General features: G+C 46.4%; 1 protein-coding gene across 1 annotated transcript in view; it reads right to left on the bottom strand.

Moving 5' to 3' along the window:
* The window catches only part of LOC311102973 (A-kinase anchor protein 6-like), a gene marked incomplete at both ends in the record, with an annotated part of 205347 nt that overhangs the window by 12074 nt on the left and 167649 nt on the right, over window positions 1-25624 (bottom strand). The window contains 2 exons of the mRNA XM_084144478.1: window positions 6936-7154; window positions 17921-18136. Coding sequence (XP_084000604.1) covers window positions 6936-7154; window positions 17921-18136 — 435 coding nt within the window. The remainder of the gene's footprint in view (window positions 1-6935; window positions 7155-17920; window positions 18137-25624) is intronic.

The raw sequence follows: 25624 nt of genomic DNA, 5'->3' as shown, positions 1-25624 counted from the left end.
ATCTGAACTAAAGCTTTCACCTATAGTATATAACCAAATGGTCACAACACAAGGAGCAGTAGCTAGCCAGTCTTATCAAGCACTTCACCTGATAGCCAACTAATAAGACAAAGACAAGAACCCAGAAATCCACTTCCTGACAGCAGAATAATTGCCTTTAAACATCATGTTTTCCATCCACCTCCTCGGCCGGCACATGGAATGGTAAAAGGTAAACACTCTCAAAATACCCAAATTGAAAAAAATTCTCATTTTCATAAATGCTAGAAAAGGCGGTGGGACATCTAGAGAAGGGACTAGCGCAGTAGTGACCACACTCCTTTTATCATTCAGCACAGTGTTTCATTTACAAACAAACCGAATATGTTTCCCCCCTATTCAGGACACATCCTCCATGTAAAATTGGACTTCAGCCTGCAAGGTCAGAGTCCTAGTGGCCTTTGCTATTTGTCTTCTCTCTCCCTGCAGTACTGGAATGGATATAACACAGTAGACAACCAGCCAAACCCTGCCTGGCTTTCTCTCTTCCCCACGTGCACAGTAGCACGTTGCTGTCCCCCCAGGAATGCAGACAAGAGGACAGAGAGAGAGAGAGAGAGACTATGAACTATGGGTGAATATGTCCATCTGATCTACATAAGGGATGTGTGGTGGTGGTGGTGGGGATTTCACTACAGATTTAATGGTGATTCCATCTGTTCTCCACATTACACAAACAGACTGAAGGAAACAGAGGTACTTTACAGAGTGACAACTCTATTTTAACTATTTGGAGCTGAGCCTCGTGCCATTACACATTCATGAGAAAAAGGGGGGTTATGTATATTGTAGAACAGTCTGAAGTTGCCAGACATCACACTGCCTGCGTACTAAATTGTCACCCATTTCCTATATAGTGCTCTAGTTTTGCCAATAGACCCTGGTCAAAAGTAGTGCACTTATATAGTGCAGCCTTTCCCACACTCGGTCCTGGGTACCCCAAGGGGTGCATGTCTTGGATTTTGCCCTAGCCCTACACAGGTGATTCAAATAATCAACTCATCATTAAGCTTTTATTATTTGAATCAGCTGTGTAGGGCTAGGGCAAAAAACAAAACGTGCACCCCTTGGGGTCCCCAGGACCGAGTTGGGGAACGCTGACCTACATAGTGCACTACTTTTGACCAGGGCCAATGGGGAATAGGGTGCCATTTTGGACGAGCTCTCTGTATTCTCGGCTGGGTGTATATAATGTTGTCAATAATTTTTTTCACCTTTATTTAACCAGGTAAGCAAGTTGAGAACAAGTTCTCATTTACAACTGCGACCTGGCCAAGATAAAGCAAAGCAGTGCGATAAAAACAACAACACAGAGTTACATATGGGGTAAACAAAACATAAAGACAAAAATACAACAGAAAATATATATACAGTGTGTGCGAATGTAGTAAGTTATGGAGGTAAGGCAATAAATAGGCCATAGTGCAAAATAGTTACAATTTCGTATTAACACTGGAATGATAGATATGCAAAAGGTGATGTGCAAATAGAGATACTGGGGTGCAAATTAGCAAAATAAATAACAATATGGGGATGAGGTAGTTGGGTGGCCTAATTTCAGAATGGCTGTGTACAGGTGCAGTGATCGGTAAGCTGCTCTGACAACTGACGCTTAAAATTAGTGAGGGAGATAAGAGTCTCCAGCTTCAGAGATTTTTGCAGTTTGTTCCAGTCATTGGCAGCAGAGAACTGGAAGGAATGGCGGTGTTGGCTTTGGGGATGACCAGTGAGATATACCTGCTGGAGCGCAGACTACGGGTGGGTGTTGCTATGGTGACCAGTGAGCTAAGATAAGACAGGGATTTGCCTAGCAGTGATTTATAGATGACCTGGAGCCAGTGGGTTTGGCGACAAATATGTAGTGGGGGCCAGCCAACAAGAGCATACAGGTCACAATGGTGGGTAGTATATGGGGCTTTGGTGACAAAACGGATGGCACTGTGATAGACTACATCCAATTTGTGTTGGAGGCTATTTTGGAAATGACATCGCCAAAGTCAAGGATCGGTCGGATAGTCAGTTTTACGAGGGCATGTTTGAAGGAGGCTTTGTTGCGAAATAGGAAGCCGATTCTAGATCTAACTTTTGATTGGAGATGCTTAATGTGAGTCTGGAAGGAGAGTTTACAGTCTAACCAGACAACTAGGTATTTATAGTTGTCCACATACTCTAGGTCAGACCCGCCGAGAGTAGTGATTCTAGTCGGATGGGCGGGTGCAAGCAGCGTTCGGTTGAAGAGCATGCATTTAGTTTTACTAGTGTCTAAGAGCAGTTGGAGGCTACGGAAGGAGTGTTGTATGGCGTTGAAGCTCGTTTGGAGGTTTGTTAACACAGTGTCCAATGAAGGGCCAGATGTATACAAAATATACATATGCATATGTATACATATGCAAGGCCGCGTACCAAATTGCACCTTATTCCATATATAAAGCACTACCCTCTGGGCTCTGGTGAAAAGTAGCGTACTATATAGGGAATAGGGTACCATTTGGGACGTCTAGCCCATACAGTGGGGAGAACAAGTATTTGATATACTGCCGATTTTGCAGGTGAGAGACGGAATCTAAAACAAAAATCCAGAAAATCACATTGTATGATTTTTAAGAAATTAATTTGCATTTTATTGCATGACATAAGTATTTGATCACCTACCAACCAGTAAGAATTCCGGCTCTCACACACCTGTTAGTTTTTCTTTAAGAAGCTCTCCTGTTCTCCACTCATTACCTGTATTAACTGCACCTGTTTGAACTCGTTACCTGTATAAAAGACACCTGTCCACACACTCAATCAAACAGACTCCAACCTCTCCACAATGGCCAAGACCAGAGAGCTGTGTAAGGACATCAGGGATAAAATTGTAGACCTGCACAAGGCTGGGATGGGCTACAGGACAATAGGCAAGCAGCTTGGTGAGAAGGCAACAACTGTTGGCGCAATTATTAGAAAATGGAAGAAGTTCAAGATGACGGTCAATCACCCTCGGTCTGGGGCTCCATGCAAGATCTCACCTCGTGGGGCATCAATGATCATGAGGAAGGTGAGGGATCAGCCCAGAACTACACGGCAGGACCTGGTCAATGACCTGAAGAGAGCTGGGACCACAGTCTCAAAGAAAAGCATTAGTAACACACTACGCCGTCATGGATTAAAATCCTGCAGCGCACGCAAGGTCCCCCTGCTCAAGCCAGCGCATGTCCAGGCCTATCTGAAGTTTGCCAATGACCATCTGGATGATCCAGAGGAGGAATGGGAGAAGGTAATGTGGTCCAGGCTCTGTCGCAGCCGGCCGCGACCGGGAGACTCATGGGCGGCGCACAATTGGCCCAGCGTCGTCCAGGGTAGGGGAGGGAATGGCCGGCAGGGATGTAGCTCAGTTGATAGAGCATGGCGTTTGCAACGCCAGGGTTGTGGGTTCGATTCCCACGGGGGGCCAGTATAAAAAAAAAAAAAAAATGTATTCACTAACTGTAAGTCGCTCTGGATAAGAGCGTCTGCTAAATGACTAAAAATGTAAAAAAAAAAAAATGTCTGATGAGACAAAAATAAAGCTTTTTGGTCTAAACTCCACTCGCCGTGTTTGGAGGAAGAAGAAGGATGAGTACAACCCCAAGAACACCATCCCAACCGTGAAGCATGGAGGTGGAAACATCATTCTTTGGGGATGCTTTTCTGCAAAGGGGACAGGACGACTGCACCGTATTGAGGGGAGGATGGATGGGGCCATGTATCGCGAGATCTTGGCCAACAACCTCCTTCCCTCAGTAAGAGCATTGAAGATGGGTCGTGGCTGGGTCTTCCAGCATGACAACGACCCGAAACACACAGCCAGGGCAACTAAGGAGTGGCTCCGTAAGAAGCATCTCAAGGTCCTGGAGTGGCCTAGCCAGTCTCCAGACCTGAACCCAATAGAAAATCTTTGGAGGGAGCTGAAAGTCCGTATTGCCCAGCAACAGCCCCGAAACCTGAAGGATCTGGAGAAGGTCTGTATGGAGGAGTGGGCCAAAATCCCTGATGCAGTGTGTGCAAACCTGGTCAAGACCTACAGGAAACATATGATCTCTGTAATTGCAAACAAAGGTTTCTGTACCAAATATTAATTTCTGCTTTTCTGATGTATCAAATACTTATGTAATGCAATAAAATGCAAATTAATTACTTAAAAATCATACAATGTGATTATCTGGATTTTTGTTTTAGATTCCGTCTCTCACAGTTGAAGTGTACCTATGATACAAATTACAGACCTCTACATGCTTTGTAAGTAGGAAAACCTGCAAAATCGGCAGTGTATCAAATACTTGTTCTCCCCACTGTATATCCAAATGTACCACAGCCACTTTCCGTGCAGTATACATCACTATTATTACAGTGCACTACATTTCCTTCTCTGTCGCTGGCCTAAATAACTTACCCCTGGACAGCTCATTTTGAGAGGAATAATACCACTCATAAATAGCTTGTTCTACATTTTACATTTACATTTAAGTCATTTAGCAGACGCTCTTATCCAGAGCGACTTACAGTTAGTGAATACATATTTTTTTTTTTTTTTTTTTATACTGGCCCCCCGTGGGAATCGAACCCACAACCCTGGCGTTGCAAACGCCATGCTCTATCAACTGAGCTACATCCCTGCCGGCCATTCCCTCCCCTACCCTGGACAACGCTGGGCCAATTGTGCGCCGCCCATGAGTCTCCCGGTCGCGGCCGGCTGCGACAGAGCCTGGATTCGAACCAGGATCTCTAGTAGCACAGTTAGCACTGCGATGCAGTGCCTTAGACCACTGCGCCACTCAGGAGCTTGTTCTAGAGTTGTGGAGCTTCTTTAGAGGGCATAAACTGAACCTTTATGACTGAAACAGAATGTATAGCTGGCTAGCTGCTAGTACATACATGTACAGAGTATATCCACATGACCAGCTGTATCCAAGCGCTACATTTTGAAGTTAAATGAGCAAACCAGGAGACACCCAGGTCTCTTGAGGAGTGGTCAAACATCCCTGGACTAGGTGTCTTTACAGTCAGACCTGTATGATTTCTGCCATGCGGGGCCAGGCTGAGTCACCTGGTCTGAGTGGTGGTAAATGTTACATACACATTGCCTTCGGAAAGTATTCAGACCCCTTCCCTTTTTCCACATTTTGTTACGCTACAGCCTTATTCTAAAATGGATTAAATAAAAAAAATCCTCATCAATCTAAACACAATAACCAAAATTTAGCACATTTATAAATAAAATAAAAAAACAAAAATACCTTATTAGTATTCAGACCTTTTGCTATGAGACTCGAAATTGAGCTCTGGTGCATCCTGTTTCCATTGATCATCCTTGAGATGTTTCTACAACTTGATTGGAGTCCACTTGTGGTAAATTCAATTGATTGGAAATGATTTGGAAAGGCACACACCTGTCTATATAAGGTCCCACAGTTGACAGTGCATGTCAGAGCAAAAACCAAGCTATGAGGTCGAAGGAATTGTCCGTAGAGCTCCGAGACAGGATTGTGTCGAAGCGTAGATCTGGGGAAGGGTACCAAAAAATGTCTGCAGCATTGAAGCTGCCCGGCCAAACTGAGCAATCGGTGGAGAAGGGCATTGGTCAGGGAGGTGACCAAGAACCTGATGGTCACTCTAACAGAGCTCCAGAGTTCCTCTGTGGAGATGGGAGAACCTTCCAGAAGGACAACCATCTCTGCAGCACTCCACCAATCAGGCCTCTATGGTAGAGTGCCCAGACGGATGCAACTCCTCAGTAAAAGGCACATGACAGCCCGCTTGGAGTTTGCCAAGAGGCACCTAAAGGACTCTCAGACCATGGGGAACAAGATGCTCTGGTCTGATGAAACCAAGATTGAACTCTTTGGCATGAATGCCAAGCATCACGTCCCATCGCAACAAAGCCTCCTTCACTCATGCTGCCAAACATGCCCTCGTAAAACTGACTATCCTACCGATCCTTGACTTTGGCGATGTCATTTACAAAATAGCCTCCAACATTCTACTCAGCAAATTGGATGTAGTCTATCACAGTGCCATCCGTTTTGTCTCCAAAGCCCCATACACTACCCACCACTGTGACCTGTACGCTCTTGTTGGCTGGTCCTCACTACATGTTCGTCGTCAAACCCACTGGCTCCAGGCCATCTGGAGACTCTTATCTCCCTCACTAACTTTAAGCATCAGTTGTCAGAGCACCTTACCGATCACTGCACCTGTACACAGCCCATCTGAAATTAGCCCACCCAACTACCTCATCCCTATATTGTTATTTATTTTGCTCTTTTGCACCCCAGTATCTCTATTTGCACATAATCTCTTGCACATCTAGCATTCCAGTGTTAATACTAATTGTAATTATTTTGCACTATAGCCTATTTATTGCCTTACCTCCATAACTTGCTACATTTGCACACACTGTATATATCTTTTCTGTTGTATTTTTTGACTTTATGTTTTTTTACCCCATATGTAACTCTGTGTTGTTGTTTTTATCGCACTGCTTTGCTTTATCTTGGCCAGGTCGCAGTTGTAAATGAGAACTTGTTCTCAACTTGCTTACCTGGTTAAATAAAGGTGAAATAAATAAATAAATAAAGAGGAAACCTGGCACCATCCCTACGGTGAAGCATGGTGGTGGCAGCATCATCAAAATGTATAAAAACCTGTTTTTGCTTTGTCATTATGGGTTATTGTGTGTAGATTGATGAGAAAAAACCCAATGTAATCCAGTTTAGAATAAGGCTATAATGTAACAAAATGTGGAAAAAGTCTAGGGGTCTGAATACTTTCTGAATGGACTGTATATTACATATTCCACCCTCTTCCCCTATTGCGTCAGGTCAATATTAATAGTATTTGAACCGTGTGGTGCCATGCAGGGTGTGAGGTCTCACCTGATCTGTCCCCAGGGCCCTCCGGAGGCGGGTCTGCCACTGCAGCACCTGCATGATGATGGCCTCCCAGCGCCGCTCCAGGTTGACGGTCAGCAGCTGCAGGGCCTGTTGCTCTGAGTCTGGACTGCTCTGCTGCGCCTGCTCCTCCTGCAGCCGCTGGGACAGCCTCAGTACCAAGGACATGCCCTTACGCCTCCCACGCACCTCCAGACACAGAGACTGGAGGGGGAGGAGAGTGGAGGGGGGAATGAGATAGAGGGGACAGAGGCAGGGGAAAGGCAAAAGAAGGAGAGAGAGTGTCAATTTACATTTTACATTTAAAAAAAAAATTTTTTTTACCTTAAGTACATTGCTCACAACTTCCCATTAGTGTACAGTAGGGTTTAAGAGGACCAGTTACAGTAGCCTTTGTAACCATATTAATTGGCAACATGTTTAGGTGGGGAGTGGAGGACTCAGGAGAAGAACTCATGAATACCAGTATGTGTGTACAAGTCTTCATAGTTCAAAGAGTTAGACGAAGCTGTCAAACCATTTAACACCCCAAAACCTGCTAATGAACTTAATTTAATATGGCTATCATACATTTTTTCTCTCTCTATAAAGCATCCAAATGTGGGGTTTTAAAATATGCATTTTATTATTCTCTTTAAAGCAGTGTTTCTTTTCCCTACTGCTTCTTAGATGTGGCTTAATGCAACCCAGAACCAAGCTGTGTCCCAAATGGCACACTATTCCCTATGGGCCCTGGTCAAAACTAGTACACTAAATAGGGAATAGGGTGCCATTTGAGACACAACCCTGGCCCCTCCATTCCACTCCACAGCCACAGTTCAGGGGCGACCAGGAACTACCCTCACTACCCCCCTGACTAGCCTCACTACCCCCCTGACTAGCCTCACTACCCCCTGACCACCCTCACTACCCCATGACTACCCTCACTACCCCCCTGACTACTCTCACTACCCCCCTGACTACCCTCACTACCCCCTGACTACTCTCACTACCCCCCTGACTACCCTCACTACCCCCCTGACTACTCTCACTACCCCCCTGACTACCCTCACTACCCCCCTGACTACCCTCACTACCCCCCTGACTACTCTCACTACCCCCCTGACTACCCTCACTACCCCCCTGACTACTCTCACTACCCCCCTGACTACCCTCACTACCCCCCTGACTACCCTCACTACCCCCCTGACTACCCTCACTACCCCCCTGACTACCCTCACTACCCCCTGACTACCCTGACTACCCCCCTGACTACCCTCACTACTCCCCTGACTACCCTCACTACCCCTTGACTACCCTCACTACCCCCTTGACTACCCTCACTACCCCCAGACAACCCTCACTACCCCCCGACTACCCTCACTACCCCCTGACTACCCTCACTACCCCCTGACTACCCCCCGACCACCCTCACTACCCCCCTGACTACTAATAGGGTGCCATTTGAGACACAACCCTGGCCCCTCCATTCCACTCCACAGCCACAGTTCAGGGGCGACCAGGAACTACCCTCACTACCCCCCTGACTACTCTCACTACCCCCCTGACTACCCTCACTACCCCCCTGACTACCCTCACTACCCCCTGACTACCCTCACTACCCCCCTGACTACCCTCACTACTCCCCTGACTACCCTCACTACCCCCCTGACTACCCTCACTACCCCCTGACTACCCTCACTACCCCCCTGACTACCCTCACTACCCCCCTGACTACCCTCACTACCCCCTGACTACCCCCCGACCACCCTCACTACCCCCTGACTACCCTATCTACCCCCCTGACTACCCTCACTACCCCCCTGACTACCCCCCGACCACCCTCACTACCCCCTGACTACCCTATCTACCCCCCTGACTACTCTCACTACCCCCCTGACTACTCGCACTACCTTGACTACTCTAACTACCCCCCTGACTACCCTCACTACCCCCTGACTACCCCCTGACTACCCTCACTACCCCCCTGACTACCCTCACTACCCCCATGACTACCCTCACTACCCCCCTGACTACTCTCACTACCCCCCTGACTACTCGCGCACTACCTTGACTACTCTAACTACCCCTTGACTACCCACACTACCCCCCTGACTACCATCACTACCGCCCAATTACCGTCACTACTCCCCTGACTACGTGTGTGTGTGGCCCAGGCCAAGACCCCCCTTTTTAAATATGCAGCAATGATAGCGACTAGAGAACCAGAGCTACTTTCCGTCTGTGTGCAATAGGACAGAAACATTGGGAGAACAATTTATGTAAATCCTGCTCGCTCTGCAAAGCATTCCCTTACATTTTCTTTACATTTTCCAATAAATATTAAACACCCTGTTTTGCATATATTTACAGGCCTTCCTGGTCTTTTTAAACAGGTAATGTGATCGCAAAATGCAATGACTGTTCTGAGACAAAGGGCGATGGTTGTTGTCAGTGATAAAGTTATCCTGTACAATGTACAACAGCCATAGTTTTAGGGTTTAGAGAGTCAGTGGCCCCTCGACAACAGACAGATGACTGAACAATACACACATATACACTACATGACCAAAAGTATGTGGACACCTGCTCGTCAAACATATCATTCCAAAATCATGGGCATTAATATGGAGTTGGTCCCCCCTTTGCTGCAATAACAGTCTCCACTCTTCTGGGAAGGCTTTCCACTAGATGTTGGAACATTGCTGCGGGGACTTGCTTCCATTCAGCCACAAGAGCATTAGTGAAGTTGGACACTGATGTTGGGCGATTAGGCCTGGCTCACAGTCAGTGTTCCAATTCATCCGAAAGGTGTTCGATGGGGTTGAGGTCCGGGCTCTGTGCAGGCCAGTCAAGTTCTTCCACACCGACCTCGACAAACCATTTCTGTATAGACCTCGCTTTGTGCACAGGGGCATTGTCATGCTGAAACAGGAAAGGGCTTTCCCCAAACTGTTGCCACAAAGTTGGAAGCAAAGAATCATCTAGAATGTGAAGATTTCCCTTCACTGTAACTAAGGGGCCTAGCCCAAACCATGAAAAACAGCCCCAGACTACTATTCCTTTACCACCAAACTTGGCACTATGCATTCGGGCAAGTAGCATTCGTCCGTCGGACTGCCAGATGGTGAAGCGTGATTCATCCCTCCAGAGAATGCGTTTCCACTGCTCCAAAGTCCAATGGCAGCGAGCTTTACACCACTCCAGTCAATGCATGATGATCTTAGGCTTGTGTGCGGCTTTTCGGCCATGACAACCTATTTCATGAAGCTCCCGACGAACAGTTCTTGTGCTGACAGTGCTTCCAGATGCAGTTTGGAACTCTGTAGTGGGTGTTGCAACCGAGGACAGATTATTTTAACGCGCTACACGCTTCAGCACTCGGCAGTCCCATTCTGTGAGCTTGTGTGGCCTACCACTTTGCGTCTGAGCCGTTGTTGCTCCTAGACATTTCCACTTCACAATAACTACCCTTACAGTTGACCGGGACAGCTCTAGCAGGGCACAAAAATGGAAAGATGGCATCCTATGACGGTGCCACGTTGAAAGTCACTGAGCTCTTCAGTAAGGCCATTTTACTGCAAATGTTTGTCTATGGAGATTGCATGGTATGCTAAATGCTTTTCACATTTGCATTGCAATATCGAGCTTTTCACATTTTCAGACTCCGGCCTCATTCTTTCTGCATTTCTGGGTTTCATAAACTGATTTCTCCTCCCCATTGAGTCTTAGCCTTATTGACACAGAGGCTAGGGGTATAGTCTGCCAATATTTGCTAAAAAGCTTTTCTAAATACATGGAGCACTGGTGGAGTGGCCTTCTTTCCCCCTGTATGCAGAGAGAGAACCATACAATGAGTCCATTTCAGGCCGAGAGTCGGGAAGGGCTACCAGTCAGCGCTGCTGAGAACCTGGCGTCTCTCCAAGCTGCTCTATTGTCCCTATCCTGATATCAGAAACCCCCAACAAAAAAGACAACAAAACCAAACCAAACCAAAAAGAGCCATCTCTCAACTGAACTGAATTGTCCAGCCCACATAGCTGCGGGAAGTACGGGTGTTGAGGGTGCTCTAGCACCCCCTGAAAAATCAGAATAAAAAATAAAAAATCTACATCGATCTACATTTATCAGGTGCTTTTTAATAAAGGAATCTCAGGATCAGCTGTCTGGTAATACAATCTAGAGGCTGTTAGAGATGACTATAAGAAATGACTATAGTTGATTCCCAAATGACACCCTATTCCCTATATAGTCCACTACCCCATAGGGCCCTGGTCAAAAGTAGTGTATTGTGTATAGGGAATAAGGTGCCATTTGGGATGCACCCTATTAGAGATGAGTATTTAGAGCTCATCAGGTCCTTCTCAGTGTGCTATCACAGTGTTCTATCACAGTGTTCTATCACTGTGTTCTATCAAAGGCCTGATAAAATTAAATCAAATCAAATTCTATTTGTCACATGCGCCGAATACAACAGGTGTAGACCTTACCGTGAAATCATTACTTACCCAACAATGTAGTTTTAAGAAAAAAGAGTTTAAAAAATATTTACTAAATAAACTAAAGTAAAAAATAAAATAAAAAGTAACACAATAAAATAACAATAACGAGGCTATATACAGGGGAATCTGAATCCATCTTGTGTTACTACTGTATACAGTGAGAATGACACAAATATTAATTTTCAAAGTCTGCTTCCTCAGTTTTTATGATGGCAATTTGCATATACTCCAGAATGATATGAAGAGTGATCAGATGAATTGAAATTAATTGCAAAGTCCCTCTTTGCCATGAAAATGAACTTAATCCCACAAAAACATTTCCACTGCATTTCAGCCCTGCCACAAAAGGACCAGCTGACATCATGTCAGTGATTCTCTCGTTAACACAGGTGAGAGTGTTGACGAGGACAAGGCAGGAGATCACTCTGTCATGCTGATTGAGTTAGAATAACAGACTGGAAGCTTTAAAAGGAGGGTGGTGCTTGAAATCATTGTTCTTCCTCTGTTAACCATGGTTACCTGCAAGGAAACACGTGCCGTCATCATTGCTTTGCACAAAAAGTGCTTCACAGGCAAGGATATTGCTGCTAGTAAGATTGCACCTAAATCAACCATTTATCGGGTCATCAAGAACTTCAAGGAGAGAGGTTCAATTGTTGTGAAGAAGGTGTCAGGGCGCCCAAGAAAGTCCAGCAAGCGCCAGGACAATCTCCTTAAGTTGATTCAGCTGCGGAATCGGGGCACCACCAGTGCAGAGGTTGCTCAGGAATGGCAGCAGGCAGGTGTGAGTGCATCTGCACGCACAGTGAGGCGAAGACTTTTGGAGGATGGCCTGGTGTCAAGAAGGGCAGCGAGGAAACCACTTCTCTCCAGGAAAAACATCAGGGACAAACTGATATTCTGCAAAAGGTACAGGGATTGGACTGCTGAGGACTGGGGTAAAGTCATTTTCTCTGATGAATCCCCTTTCCGAATGTTTGGGGCATCCGGAAAAAAGCTTGTCCGGAGAAGACAAGGTGAGCGCTACCATCAGTCCTGTGTCATGCCAACAGTAAAGCATCCTGAGACCATTCATGTGTGGGGTTGCTTCTCAGCCAAGGGAGTGGGCTCAGTCACAATTTTGCCTAAGAACACAGCCATGAATAAAAAATGGTACCAACACATCCTCCGAGAGCAATTTCTCCCAACCATCCAAGAACAGTTTGGTGACGAACAATGCCTTTTTCAGCATGATGGAGCACCTTGCCATAAGGCAAAAGTGATAACTAAGTGGCTCGGGGAACAAAACATAGAAATATTGGGTCCATGGCCAGGAAACTCCCTAGACCTTAATCCCATTGAGAACTTGTGGTCAATCCTCAAGAGGCGGGTGGACAAACAAAAAGCCACAAATTCTGACAAACTCCAAGCATTGATTATACAAGAATGGGCTGTCATCAGTCAGGATGTGGCCCAGAAGTTAATTGACAGCATGCCAGGGCGGATTGCAGAGGTCTTGAAAAAGAAGGGTCAACACTGCAAATATTGACTCTTTGCATAAACTTAATGTAATTGTCAATAAAAGCATTTGACACTTATGGAATGCTTGTAATTATACTTCAGCATACCATAGTAACATCTGACAAAAATATCTAAAAACACTGAAGCAGCAAACTTTGTGAAGACCAACACTTGTGTCATTCTCAAAACTTTTGACCACGACTGTATTAATCTGCAAATTTTCATTCCTATCAGCCCACATTAAATAATACTACAGTTTGCTATAGAATACTACAGTACTTACTATAGAATTCTATAGTAAACTGTAGTATACTGTAAAATACAATACACTCTAAATACTACAGTATTATCCACAAAAACACTACAGTATGCAAAAACACAACACTTTTTTAACTACAGTAAATACTACAGTATTTAATTTGCATATACCCTGCCCATTCCCCTCCCCCATATCACAATTTGTGCCACCCATAAATGACAAACATACATACGAAGTAGAGACCATATATTGTGTTCCCTACAGTTTATAGAAAAGAGCAGAAGCTCTGAACTATCCGTTCAGACCCCAGTCCTACCTACCTACATGTTATAGAAAATGTGCTCTTTTAGTATTTATCCAGTAGGTTTCCTGAAGGAGAAAGCCTCCACTTCTATGTCAAAGACAATAAAACAAAAACACTATAGTAAATATTACAGTAACGTCTGCAAAAACACTACAATAAATACTACTGTATACTACAGTCCGCAAAAACACTACAGTAAATGCTGCAGTATACTACAATCCACAAAAACACAACATTCATTACTATAGTATATACTACAGTTTTATTTGACTACAGTACTGATACTATAGTTAACTGTAAATATTACAGTATACTACAGTAAAGACTAAATTATTCACGGTATTATTCATTGTAAATAATACAGTAACGTCTGCAAAAACACTACAGTTCATACTACAGTATACTACATTCGCAAAAACATTACCGTGAATACTACAATACAAATCATTTTTTCATGTGGGAGAGCTGGTACAGTAATTCCAGTAATTCCAGGCAAATAACAGCACAGTGAAATGGAGACCTAGGTCTCTGTCTCGATGCATCCTCTTTCCATACAGTAAAACCAGGAAAGGGCAAGATTTTGGTTACATTTTCCCAAATGCAATCCACTTGAAGTGTCAGAGAGAAGTACTACTCCATGATATGACATTATAAAAATGAAAGAGACCTCAAAATAGCAACATGTTACAGCCAGACTAGCGGAGACATTGTGTTCTCTTGTCGTTTTGCTCAGAGTGTATGTCACAGAATGTTGTTTGTTGTTCTGTAACGGATCAACACTCCTCCTTCTCTGCTTTATTTCCTCAATCTGTCCGTTTTTAATAGATGTGGACAACATGGAGACGCCAAGGATAAACTAGATGCCCTCCAGTAGAAAGTACCAGAAATGGGGATTTAACTTTGACAGTGACGCAGTGGATATTCAATCAATTACCATTAATTACAAATCTCAGATTAATTATATTTGTTGATTAAGTCAATTAAAATCACAAGCACTTGTTATCGCAAATGAGTGTAATGAATTCTTGTTCCGACACACATATTCCCATAGCTCAGACTCAGTGCCTCCAGCTCCATTTGTTTCTGTCACTTACAGCTTCTACCGCTCATCCTCTCTCTGTCTCTGTCTCTGTCTCTGTCTCTCTGTCTCTGTCTCTCTGTCTCTGTCGCTGTCTCTTTCTCTCTCTCTCACTCTCTCTCTCTCTGTCTTTCTCTCTCTCTCTCTCTCTCTCCATCTCTCTCTCTCTCTCTCCATCTCTCTCTCTCTCTGTCTTTCTCTCTCTCTCTCTCTCTCTCTCTCTCTCTCTCTCTCTCTCTCTCTCTCTCTCTCTCTCTCTCTCGGTCTCTCTCTCTCCCAAACAACTCATACAACATTAGGAAGACACCTGGGTATCTGTCAGGGAATTAGCTTGGGTAATAGACTAATTGACAAATAGTTAGGGGGGGGGGGGGGGGGGGGGGGTGTATAACGTGCTTCAGTCATTTTAAAATCCTAACTAACTGCCCCCCTGTTGATTCCTATCTAAATGTTCTGACATAAATTGTTGGCTAAAACCTACACTAATACATCATTGGAATGTTAATTGTGCAAGTGAAGTGTGGAGGTTTATTATGATAACTAGCACCATTTTATATTAACTTGGAATCCCAATTCAATAAGTGTAATGGCATAGCCACTATATTATCAAAATACCCTTGTTGTTAGTGTGGTTGAAGATGTTGTAGGAAGACGAGAGCTCATGCTCCAGATAAATCGAAGATGCCTCAATGCAAGCAAACCAAGCAAGATTCACCAGCGAGCCAATACACAGTAGTTTATTGAACAGCATCCCAACATCCACTGCTACATTTTACATTTTAGTAGACGCTCTTATCCAGAGCGACTTACAGTTAGTGAGTGCATACATTTTCATACTGGCCCCCCGTGGGAAACGAACCCACAACCCTGGCGTTGCAAGCGCCATGCTCTACCAACTGAGGTACAGGGGACTGTAGCATACACACAGCAGCATTAATGAGAAACCAGTAGAAGAGGTCTTCATAATGTAGCTATACTATAACCCCAGTTTAATTGAATTGAAAGGTTTTTCAGATATGGTATCGCAGACTTCCCAGAGGGGGACTACATTTAAAATTAGGCTCTATTGTGTCCGGACTGCTCTGGGGGGCCAGACAGTTCAATTTAGTCTGCTGCGTACTTCACATTTTCCATTTAATAACACCTTTCTCCCACCACTGTCTGTCTCGGTCTCTTTACCATATTACTTCTTCCTTTTGAAGGTTAAACATTGCCTATCAGTTAGGAAACATTCCCACAGATTACATGCCAAGCTTTGGCATTAAGGAATTTGTATTTTGCCCACAAACCAAACATACTCCCCCATAATCTGTTGTAAAACGAAATGTTTTAAAAAGGATTACATTGATAATATGTCACTGAGGAAGACGTAGAATGTTCTATTTCACAATTATCTCCTCCTGCATACTTGATCACATTGAATTCCTCCCTCCTACCATCTCAACCAAAGAGATCTAATTAATTTTAATCTCTCCCCATAAGAAGCCCCCATTTTCATTGAGGTCAAACTTTGGCCTGCACAGCAAGAATCAAACCATCCCATTTATTCAATCTCACCAGAACCTAATTTCTATTTTTAGTATTTTTCTACTAGAGAAATGGATTACCGACTTGTTCAAAGTGGGGGTTTTCTCTGTTGGACAGACTGCAGTGACATCCCCCTATCTCCTCCAACCTCTGAGAGCAGTGAGATGCCACCATAGATTTAGAGATATCAGCTCTAATGTCAGTTTCTACTTTGTTTTCTGATCTAGAAGCCAACATGGGGTCCAGGCCTCACCTGGGGGGTCCGGCCCAATCTCTTCTCATCTCCCTACCTGGTCTGGGTCCATCTGCACCCCTCCACCCTCCTCTCTCTGACCGACCATCTCCCTACAGCCCCTGCTCTGAGCTGCTACAATTGCTAGGCTTTGGCCGGCCGGCGTCCAGCTAATAAAATGTGACAAACATGATATAATATCAATATTTTCTCCATGATAAGGAATAAGGAATTCCTGTTCTTTACCAAGTGCTAACCACATTAGAGGGGCTGTCTGAGTACGAAGCTTCACGTGAGAGAAGAGCCAAACCATCCTCATCAGGCGTTAATGGGGAGCAGACAGGTGATGGTGAAGAGACTCATTAGTGGACACACACACACACCCGACTGACTGGCTGGACTCAACCTACCCAACGCTTGTAGTTTTCATCATACATCTGATGTCTGACGAGTCAGAATAGCCGCCATTACATCGACTGTTTGACTAATGAGAAATGTCCTTATTGATAGTATTATAATCACGTTGAGGTTATGTGTTTGCTTTCTCACATTAGTGCGGATGAATGGGTGTTATTCATAAGGTATTAGCTGCCGTGTCCTCTTCATTATCCTGCCAGGTTTCCATATCTTTCCATGGAGGAGGGTATAAAGTGGATGTGACTGCGGTCCTTCCAGTGGATCTAGCGTAGTCTAGTCTAATGAACTACATAACTGAACAGTATATACCTGACTGACTGACTGACTAAGCTCTGTCTCCTGCTGGGCTGTGTTCAGCCCAACTGTAATGGGGCCAAGTCTGGATATTCAATCCATTTATAGCAGAACTGTCATAACAGATAGATGATCGTTAAATGCACAGGTTTCTTTTTTATTTAATATTTGATGCACTTTCTCTATTTAGTACCACGGATCTTCTGTCCATACAAATTGCAGTTATCAATATTTCTAATAGTTTTCCCCCTGGCTTTTTTTTCTCTCCAATAAACCAATTATTCCCCTCTGTTCTGTGTGACATCTTATCAAAAGAAAATTATTATTTTTTATAAAGTGTTATTTCTCTCAGTGTCAACTCTGTATATATTTAAAATTCCTTCTCTGTAACGGTCACAGTCACTCAGTGGGATAAAGGTAATTAACTCTACTACCTGTGTTTTGACTCGGTCTGATTAATATCCTGTTTCGTTCCTCCAGCTTTTTAAAGTAAAATAATAGTTTTGTTCAGATTTGCTAGCTTTAAAACAGCTTTATTTTCTCTAGTATTCATTTCATTACAAATATATACAGTATTACTGTACTTGAAGTAAAACCCAGACACTCAAAGACATATTTGATAGTATTTCATACTTTTGTATTTGATCACTTGATATCTGTATCATTTCACCTTCAGTCTTTCTGCCCAGTAGTCAGTGTCTCTCTAGCTGTCCCTACAGCCCAGACCAGGTGACAGTTAGACCCAGCTCAGTAGTAGTGTTATGACAGTGTTATGCACGGGGGGCCTTCATCTACTCTGGATGTGTGTGTGTGTGTGTGTGTGTGTGTGTGTGTGTGTGTGTGTGTGTGTGTGCATGTGTGCAGTGGCCAGTCTCTACCTTAAAGTGCTGCAGCTGGGTGGAGGCTTGCAGGTCCTGCTCTGTGTCCTGTCTCAGACAGGAGTTGAAGATGTAGAGCTCTGTGTCTCTCAGCCATACCTTCAGATCCTTGATTCTGCTTTCCAGCTGGCCCAGCAAGCTGCTGGTGTGGGGGGATAGGGCAGAGCGAAGCTCCTGGGATGGACTGGTGCTCCCCACCGACTCCCCCAGGATCTTCTGAGGAGAGAGGAGGAGGAGGGAGAGTTAGAGACCAGGGAGACAAGAGGAGAGGAGGAGGAGAGTTAGAGACCAGGGAGACAAGAGGAGAGGAGGAGGAGGAGAGTTAGAGACCAGGGAGACAAGAGGAGAGGAGGAGGAGGGAGAGTTAGAGACCAGGGAGACAAGAGGAGAGGAGGAGGGAGAGTTAGAGACCAGGGAGACAAGAGGAGAGGAGGAGGAGGGAGAGTTAGAGACCAGGGAGACAAGAGGAGAGGAGGAGGAGGAGGGAGAGTTAGAGACCAGGGAGACAAGAGGAGAGGAGGAGGGAGAGTTAGAGACCAGGGAGACAAGAGGAGAGGAGGAGGAGGGAGAGTTAGAGACCAGGGAGACAAGAGGAGAGGAGGAGGGAGAGTTAGAGACCAGGGAGACAAGAGGAGAGGAGGAGGAGGAGGGAGAGTTAGAGACCAGGGAGACAAGAGGAGAGGAGGAGGAGAGTTAGAGACCAGGGAGACAAGAGGAGAGGAGGAGGAGGAGAGTTAGAGACCAGGGAGACAAGAGGAGAGGAGGAGGAGGGAGAGTTAGAGACCAGGGAGACAAGAGGAGAGGAGGAGGGAGAGTTAGAGACCAGGGAGACAAGAGGAGAGGAGGAGGGAGAGTTAGAGACCAGGGAGACAAGAGGAGAGGAGGAGGGAGAGTTAGAGACCAGGGAGACAAGAGGAGAGGAGGAGGAGGGAGAGTTAGAGACCAGGGAGACAAGAGGAGAGGAGGAGGAGGAGGGAGAGTTAGAGACCAGGGAGACAAGAGGAGAGGAGGAGGGAGAGTTAGAGACCAGGGAGACAAGAGGAGAGGAGGAGGAGGAGGGAGAGTTAGAGACCAGGGAGACAAGAGGAGAGGAGGAGGGAGAGTTAGAGACCAGGGAGACAAGAGGAGAGGAGGAGGAGGGAGAGTTAGAGACCAGGGAGACAAGAGGAGAGGAGGAGGGAGAGTTAGAGACCAGGGAGACAAGAGGAGAGGAGGAGGGAGAGTTAGAGACCAGGGAGACAAGAGGAGAGGAGGAGGGAGAGTTAGAGACCAGGGAGACAAGAGGAGAGGAGGAGGGAGAGTTAGAGACCAGGGAGACAAGAGGAGAGGAGGAGGGAGAGTTAGAGACCAGGGAGACAAGAGGAGAGGAGGAGGTGGGAGAGTTAGAGACCAGGGAGACAAGAGGAGAGGAGGAGGAGGGAGAGTTAGAGACCAGGGAGACAAGAGGAGAGGAGGAGGGAGAGTTAGAGACCAGGGAGACAAGAGGAGAGGAGGAGGAGGAGAGTTAGAGACCAGGGAGACAAGAGGAGAGGAGAAGGGAGAGTTAGAGACCAGGGAGACAAGAGGAGAGGAGGAGGGAGAGTTAGAGACCAGGGAGACAAGAGGAGAGGAGGAGGAGGGAGAGTTAGAGACCAGGGAGACAAGAGGAGAGGAGGAGGAGGGAGAGTTAGAGACCAGGGAGACAAGAGGAGAGGAGGAGGGAGAGTTAGAGACCAGGGAGACAAGAGGAGAGGAGGAGGAGGGAGAGTTAGAGACCAGGGAGACAAGAGGAGAGGAGGAGGAGGGAGAGTTAGAGACCAGGGAGACAAGAGGAGAGGAGGAGGAGGAGAGTTAGAGACCAGGGAGACAAGAGGAGAGGAGAAGGGAGAGTTAGAGACCAGGGAGACAAGAGGAGAGGAGGAGGAGGGAGAGTTAGAGACCAGGGAGACAAGAGGAGAGGAGGAGGTGGGAGAGTTAGAGACCAGGGAGACAAGAGGAGAGGAGGAGGGAGAGTTAGAGACCAGGGAGACAAGAGGAGAGGAGGAGGAGGAGAGTTAGAGACCAGGGAGACAAGAGGAGAGGAGGAGGAGGAGAGTTAGAGACCAGGGAGACAAGAGGAGAGGAGAAGGGAGAGTTAGAGACCAGGGAGACAAGAGGAGAGGAGGAGGAGGGAGAGTTAGAGACCAGGGAGACAAGAGGAGAGGAGGAGGTGGGAGAGTTAGAGACCAGGGAGACAAGAGGAGAGGAGGAGGGAGAGTTAGAGACCAGGGAGACAAGAGGAGAGGAGGAGGGAGAGTTAGAGACCAGGGAGACAAGAGGAGAGGAGGAGGAGGGAGAGTTAGAGACCAGGGAGACAAGAGGAGAGGAGGAGGAGGGAGAGTTAGAGACCAGGGAGACAAGAGGAGAGGAGGAGGAGGGAGAGTTAGAGACCAGGGAGACAAGAGGAGAGGAGGAGGGAGAGTTAGAGACCAGGGAGACAAGAGGAGAGGAGGAGGGAGAGTTAGAGACCAGGGAGACAAGAGGAGAGGAGGAGGAGGAGAGTTAGAGACCAGGGAGACAAGAGGAGAGGAGGAGGAGGAGAGTTAGAGACCAGGGAGACAAGAGGAGAGGAGGAGGAGGGAGAGTTAGAGACCAGGGAGACAAGAGGAGAGGAGGAAGGGAGAGTTAGAGACCAGGGAGACAAGAGGAGAGGAGGAGGGAGAGTTAGAGACCAGGGAGACAAGAGGAGAGGAGGAGGGAGAGTTAGAGACCAGGGAGACAAGAGGAGAGGAGGAGGGAGAGTTAGAGACCAGGGAGACAAGAGGAGAGGAGGAGGGAGAGTTAGAGACCAGGGAGACAAGAGGAGAGGAGGAGGAGGGAGAGTTAGAGACCAGGGAGACAAGAGGAGAGGAGGAGGTGGGAGAGTTAGAGACCAGGGAGACAAGAGGAGAGGAGGAGGAGGGAGAGTTAGAGACCAGGGAGACAAGAGGAGAGGAGGAGGGAGAGTTAGAGACCAGGGAGACAAGAGGAGAGGAGGAGGGAGAGTTAGAGACCAGGGAGACAAGAGGAGAGGAGGAGGAGGAGAGTTAGAGACCAGGGAGACAAGAGGAGAGGAGGAGGAGGGAGAGTTAGAGACCAGGGAGACAAGAGGAGAGGAGGAGGAGGAGAGTTAGAGACCAGGGAGACAAGAGGAGAGGAGGAGGAGGGAGAGTTAGAGACCAGGGAGACAAGAGGAGAGAAGAAGGGAGAGTTAGAGACCAGGGAGACAAGAGGAGAGGAGGAGGGAGAGTTAGAGACCAGGGAGACAAGAGGAGAGGAGGAGGAGGGAGAGTTAGAGACCAGGGAGACAAGAGGAGAGGAGGAGGAGGGAGAGTTAGAGACCAGGGAGACAAGAGGAGAGGAGAAGGGAGAGTTAGAGACCAGGGAGACAAGAGGAGAGGAGGAGGAGGGAGAGTTAGAGACCAGGGAGACAAGAGGAGAGGAGAAGGGAGAGTTAGAGACCAGGGAGACAAGAGGAGAGGAGGAGGGAGAGTTAGAGACCAGGGAGACAAGAGGAGAGGAGGAGGGAGAGTTAGAGACCAGGGAGACAAGAGGAGAGGAGGAGGAGGGAGAGTTAGAGACCAGGGAGACAAGAGGAGAGGAGGAGGGAGAGTTAGAGACCAGGGAGACAAGAGGAGAGGAGGAGGGAGAGTTAGAGACCAGGGAGACAAGAGGAGAGGAGGAGGGAGAGTTAGAGACCAGGGAGACAAGAGGAGAGGAGGAGGAGGGAGAGTTAGAGACCAGGGAGACAAGAGGAGAGGAGGAGGAGGGAGAGTTAGAGACCAGGGAGACAAGAGGAGAGGAGGAGGTGGGAGAGTTAGAGACCAGGGAGACAAGAGGAGAGGAGGAGGAGGGAGAGTTAGAGACCAGGGAGACAAGAGGAGAGGAGGAGGGAGAGTTAGAGACCAGGGAGACAAGAGGAGAGGATGAGGGAGAGTTAGAGACCAGGGAGACAAGAGGAGAGGAGGAGGAGGGAGAGTTAGAGACCAGGGAGACAAGAGGAGAGGAGGAGGAGGAGAGTTAGAGACCAGGGAGACAAGAGGAGAGGAGGAGGGAGAGTTAGAGACCAGGGAGACAAGAGGAGAGGAGGAGGTGGGAGAGTTAGAGACCAGGGAGACAAGAGGAGAGGAGGAGGTGGGAGAGTTAGAGACCAGGGAGACAAGAGGAGAGGAGGAGGAGGGAGAGTTAGAGACCAGGGAGACAAGAGGAGAGGAGGAGGGAGAGTTAGAGACCAGGGAGACAAGAGGAGAGGAGGAGGTGGGAGAGTTAGAGACCAGGGAGACAAGAGGAGAGGAGGAGGTGGGAGAGTTAGAGACCAGGGAGACAAGAGGAGAGGAGGAGGGAGAGTTAGAGACCAGGGAGACAAGAGGAGAGGAGGAGGAGGGAGAGTTAGAGACCAGGGAGACAAGAGGAGAGGAGGAGGTGGGAGAGTTAGAGACCAGGGAGACAAGAGGAGAGGAGGAGGGAGAGTTAGAGACCAGGGAGACAAGAGGAGAGGAGGAGGGAGAGTTAGAGACCAGGGAGACAAGAGGAGAGGAGGAGGAGGGAGAGTTAGAGACCAGGGAGACAAGAGGAGAGGAGGAGGGAGAGTTAGAGACCAGGGAGACAAGAGGAGAGGAGGAGGAGGGAGAGTTAGAGACCAGGGAGACAAGAGGAGAGGAGGAGGGAGAGTTAGAGACCAGGGAGACAAGAGGAGAGGAGGAGGGAGAGTTAGAGACCAGGGAGACAAGAGGAGAGGAGGAGGGAGAGTTAGAGACCAGGGAGACAAGAGGAGAGGAGGAGGGAGAGTTAGAGACCAGGGAGACAAGAGGAGAGGAGGAGGGAGAGTTAGAGACCAGGGAGACAAGAGGAGAGGAGGAGGGAGAGTTAGAGACCAGGGAGACAAGAGGAGAGGAGGAGGAGGAGAGTTAGAGACCAGGGAGACAAGAGGAGAGGAGGAGGGAGAGTTAGAGACCAGGGAGACAAGAGGAGAGGAGGAGGAGGAGAGTTAGAGACCAGGGAGACAAGAGGAGAGGAGGAGGAGGAGGGAGAGTTAGAGACCAGGGAGACAAGAGGACAATCATGTTAGAGACAGAGTACTGTTGTATTAGAAATACAGTATGATCAATATACTGACAGCAGGTGGGAAAAATACTGCAATGTGGACATTCTAGCAAAAAGCTCATCAAGTTGTCCATTTCAACAACCAAACAAATGTGAAGATGTTGTTACTATCAAGTCTCAAACAGCACTGATACAACCATCATTTTTATTGGTACATTCTAAAGACAGCTAATTGTGAATGTATTTGCAGTACTGCCATTAAGAAAGGGAAAAGGGGACATCTAGTCAGTTGTACAACTTAATGCATTCAACTGTATATTCAGCGTTGCCGCTCAGAGAATCACTCAGAAAGAAATAACACAATTTAGAGGAAAACATCTACAGTGGGGAAAAAAAGTATTTAGTCAGCCACCAATTGTGCAAGTTCTCCCACTTAAAAAGATGAGAGAGGCCTGTAATTTTCATCGTAGGTACACGTCAACTATGACAGACAAAATGAGGAAAAACAATCCAGAAAATCACATTGTAGGATTTTTTATGAATTTATTTGCAAATTATGGTGGAAAATAAGTATTTGGTCAATAACAAAAGTTTCTCAATACTTTGTTATATACCCTTTGTTGGCAATGACACAGGTCAAATGTTTTCTGTAAGTCTTCACAATGTTTTCACACACTGTTGCTGGTATTTTGGTCCATTCCTCCATGCAGATCTCCTCTAGAGCAGTGATGTTTTGGGGCTGTCGCTGGGCAACACAGACATTCAACTCCCTCCAAAGATTTTCTATGGGGTTGAGATCTGGAGACTGGCTAGGCCACTCCAGGACCTTGAAATGCTTCTTACGAAGCCACTCCTTCGTTGCCCTTGCGGTGTGTTTGGGATCATTGTCATGCTGAAAGACCCAGCCACGTTTCATCTTCAATGCCCTTGCTGATGGAAGGAGGTTTTCACTCAAAATCTCACGATACATGGCCCCATTCATTCTTTCCTTTACACGGATCAGTCGTCCTGGTCCCTTTGCAGAAAAACAGCCCCAAATGCATTATGTTTACACCCCCATACTTCACAGTAGGTATGGTGTTCTTTGGATGCAACTCAGCATTCTTTGTCCTCCAAACACGACGAGTTGAGTTTTTACCAAAAAGTTATATTTTGGTTTCATCTGACCATATGACATTCTCCCAATCCTCTTCTGGATCATCCAAATGCACTCTAGCAAACTTCAGACGGGCCTGGACATGTACTGGCTTAAGCAGGGGGACACGTCTGGCACTGCAGGAATTGAGTCCCTGGCGGCGTAGTGTGTTACTGATGGTAGGCTTTGTTACTTTGGTCCCAGCTCTCTGCAGGTCATTCACTAGGTCCCCTCGTGTGGTTCTGGGATTTTTGCTCACCGTTCTTGTGATCATTTTGACCCCACGGGGTGAGATCTTGCGTGGAGCCCCAGATCGAGGGAGATTATCAGTGGTCTTGTATGTCTTCCATTTCCTAATAATTGCTCCCACAGTTGATTTCTTCAAACCAAGCTGCTTACTTATTGCAGATTCAGTCTTCCAAGCCTGGTGCAGGTCTACAATTTTGTTTCTGGTGTCCTTTGACAGCTCTTTGGTCTTGGCCATAGTGGAGTTTGGAGTGTGACTGTTTGAGGTTGTGGATAGATGTCTTTTATACTGATAACAAGTTCAAACAGGTGCCATTAATACAGGTAACGAGTGGAGGACAGAGGAGCCTCTTAAAGAAGAAGTTACAGGTCTGTGAGAGCCAGAAATCTTGCTTGTTTGTAGGTGACCAAATACTTATTTTCCACCATAATTTGCAAATAAATTCATTAAAAATCCTTCAATGAGATTTTCTGGATTTTTTTTCTCAATTTGTCTGTCATAGTTGACGTGTACCTATGATGAAAATTACAGGCCTCTCTCATCTTTTTAAGTGGGAGAACTTGCACAATTGGTGGCTGACTAAATACTTTTTTTCCCCACTGTAAGTGTTTGTTGAGTAACAAACAATCTGAAGCACATATACCCCCCAATGATTTCCCAAATAGGACTCTGCTGAGCAATTTTCCCCTCCTTCTATAGAAGAGCAAACAGCACCATGCTGCGTATAGCTACTTTTAGAGCCAAAGTGTAAGACACACACACACACATTTTGATTGAACTCTGTACTCCATTATCCAATTAATACACACACTGGTTGGTGTAATTGTCAGTCCTTTGTGTCGCTGCTGTGTGATGGATGTTTTACAAGAATCTGTAATGGAAACAGATGTGATTATGTGTGAGTGAGTCAGCAATGAAGTGGCCATTTTGGGGCTAGATCACTGGCTGCATCAATTAAACACTGTGTTGATCCTCCATTACGGCTCCTTCTTTATTAGCTAACACATCTGTGCTGCTGTCAGAGAACGTGTAAGTAGAAGTGTTAATGCCAGACTAGATCCTATTTACTAGATGGGGTTGACTTGCATGTTTTAGACTCACTGTGAGAAAAAGTTGTTTGGATAGCCTTTCCTAAGATGTTTGACTGCCGCATGGGAAGAGTAAATTGAAATGGATTAGCACTTGATATTATAGCGTTGTGATCTGGAGTAGGACATGAGAAACAGGACAGGACTCGTAGCTTTCAGATATTGTCAATAAGGTGATATGAGTCATGCATATC

This window comes from Coregonus lavaretus (genome assembly GCF_964263955.1).
Source record: "Coregonus lavaretus genome assembly, chromosome: 27".
Classification (NCBI taxonomy): domain Eukaryota; kingdom Metazoa; phylum Chordata; class Actinopteri; order Salmoniformes; family Salmonidae; genus Coregonus; species Coregonus lavaretus.
Note: the sequence above shows the minus strand (reverse complement) of the source record. Positions and strands in the feature narration are given on the sequence as shown.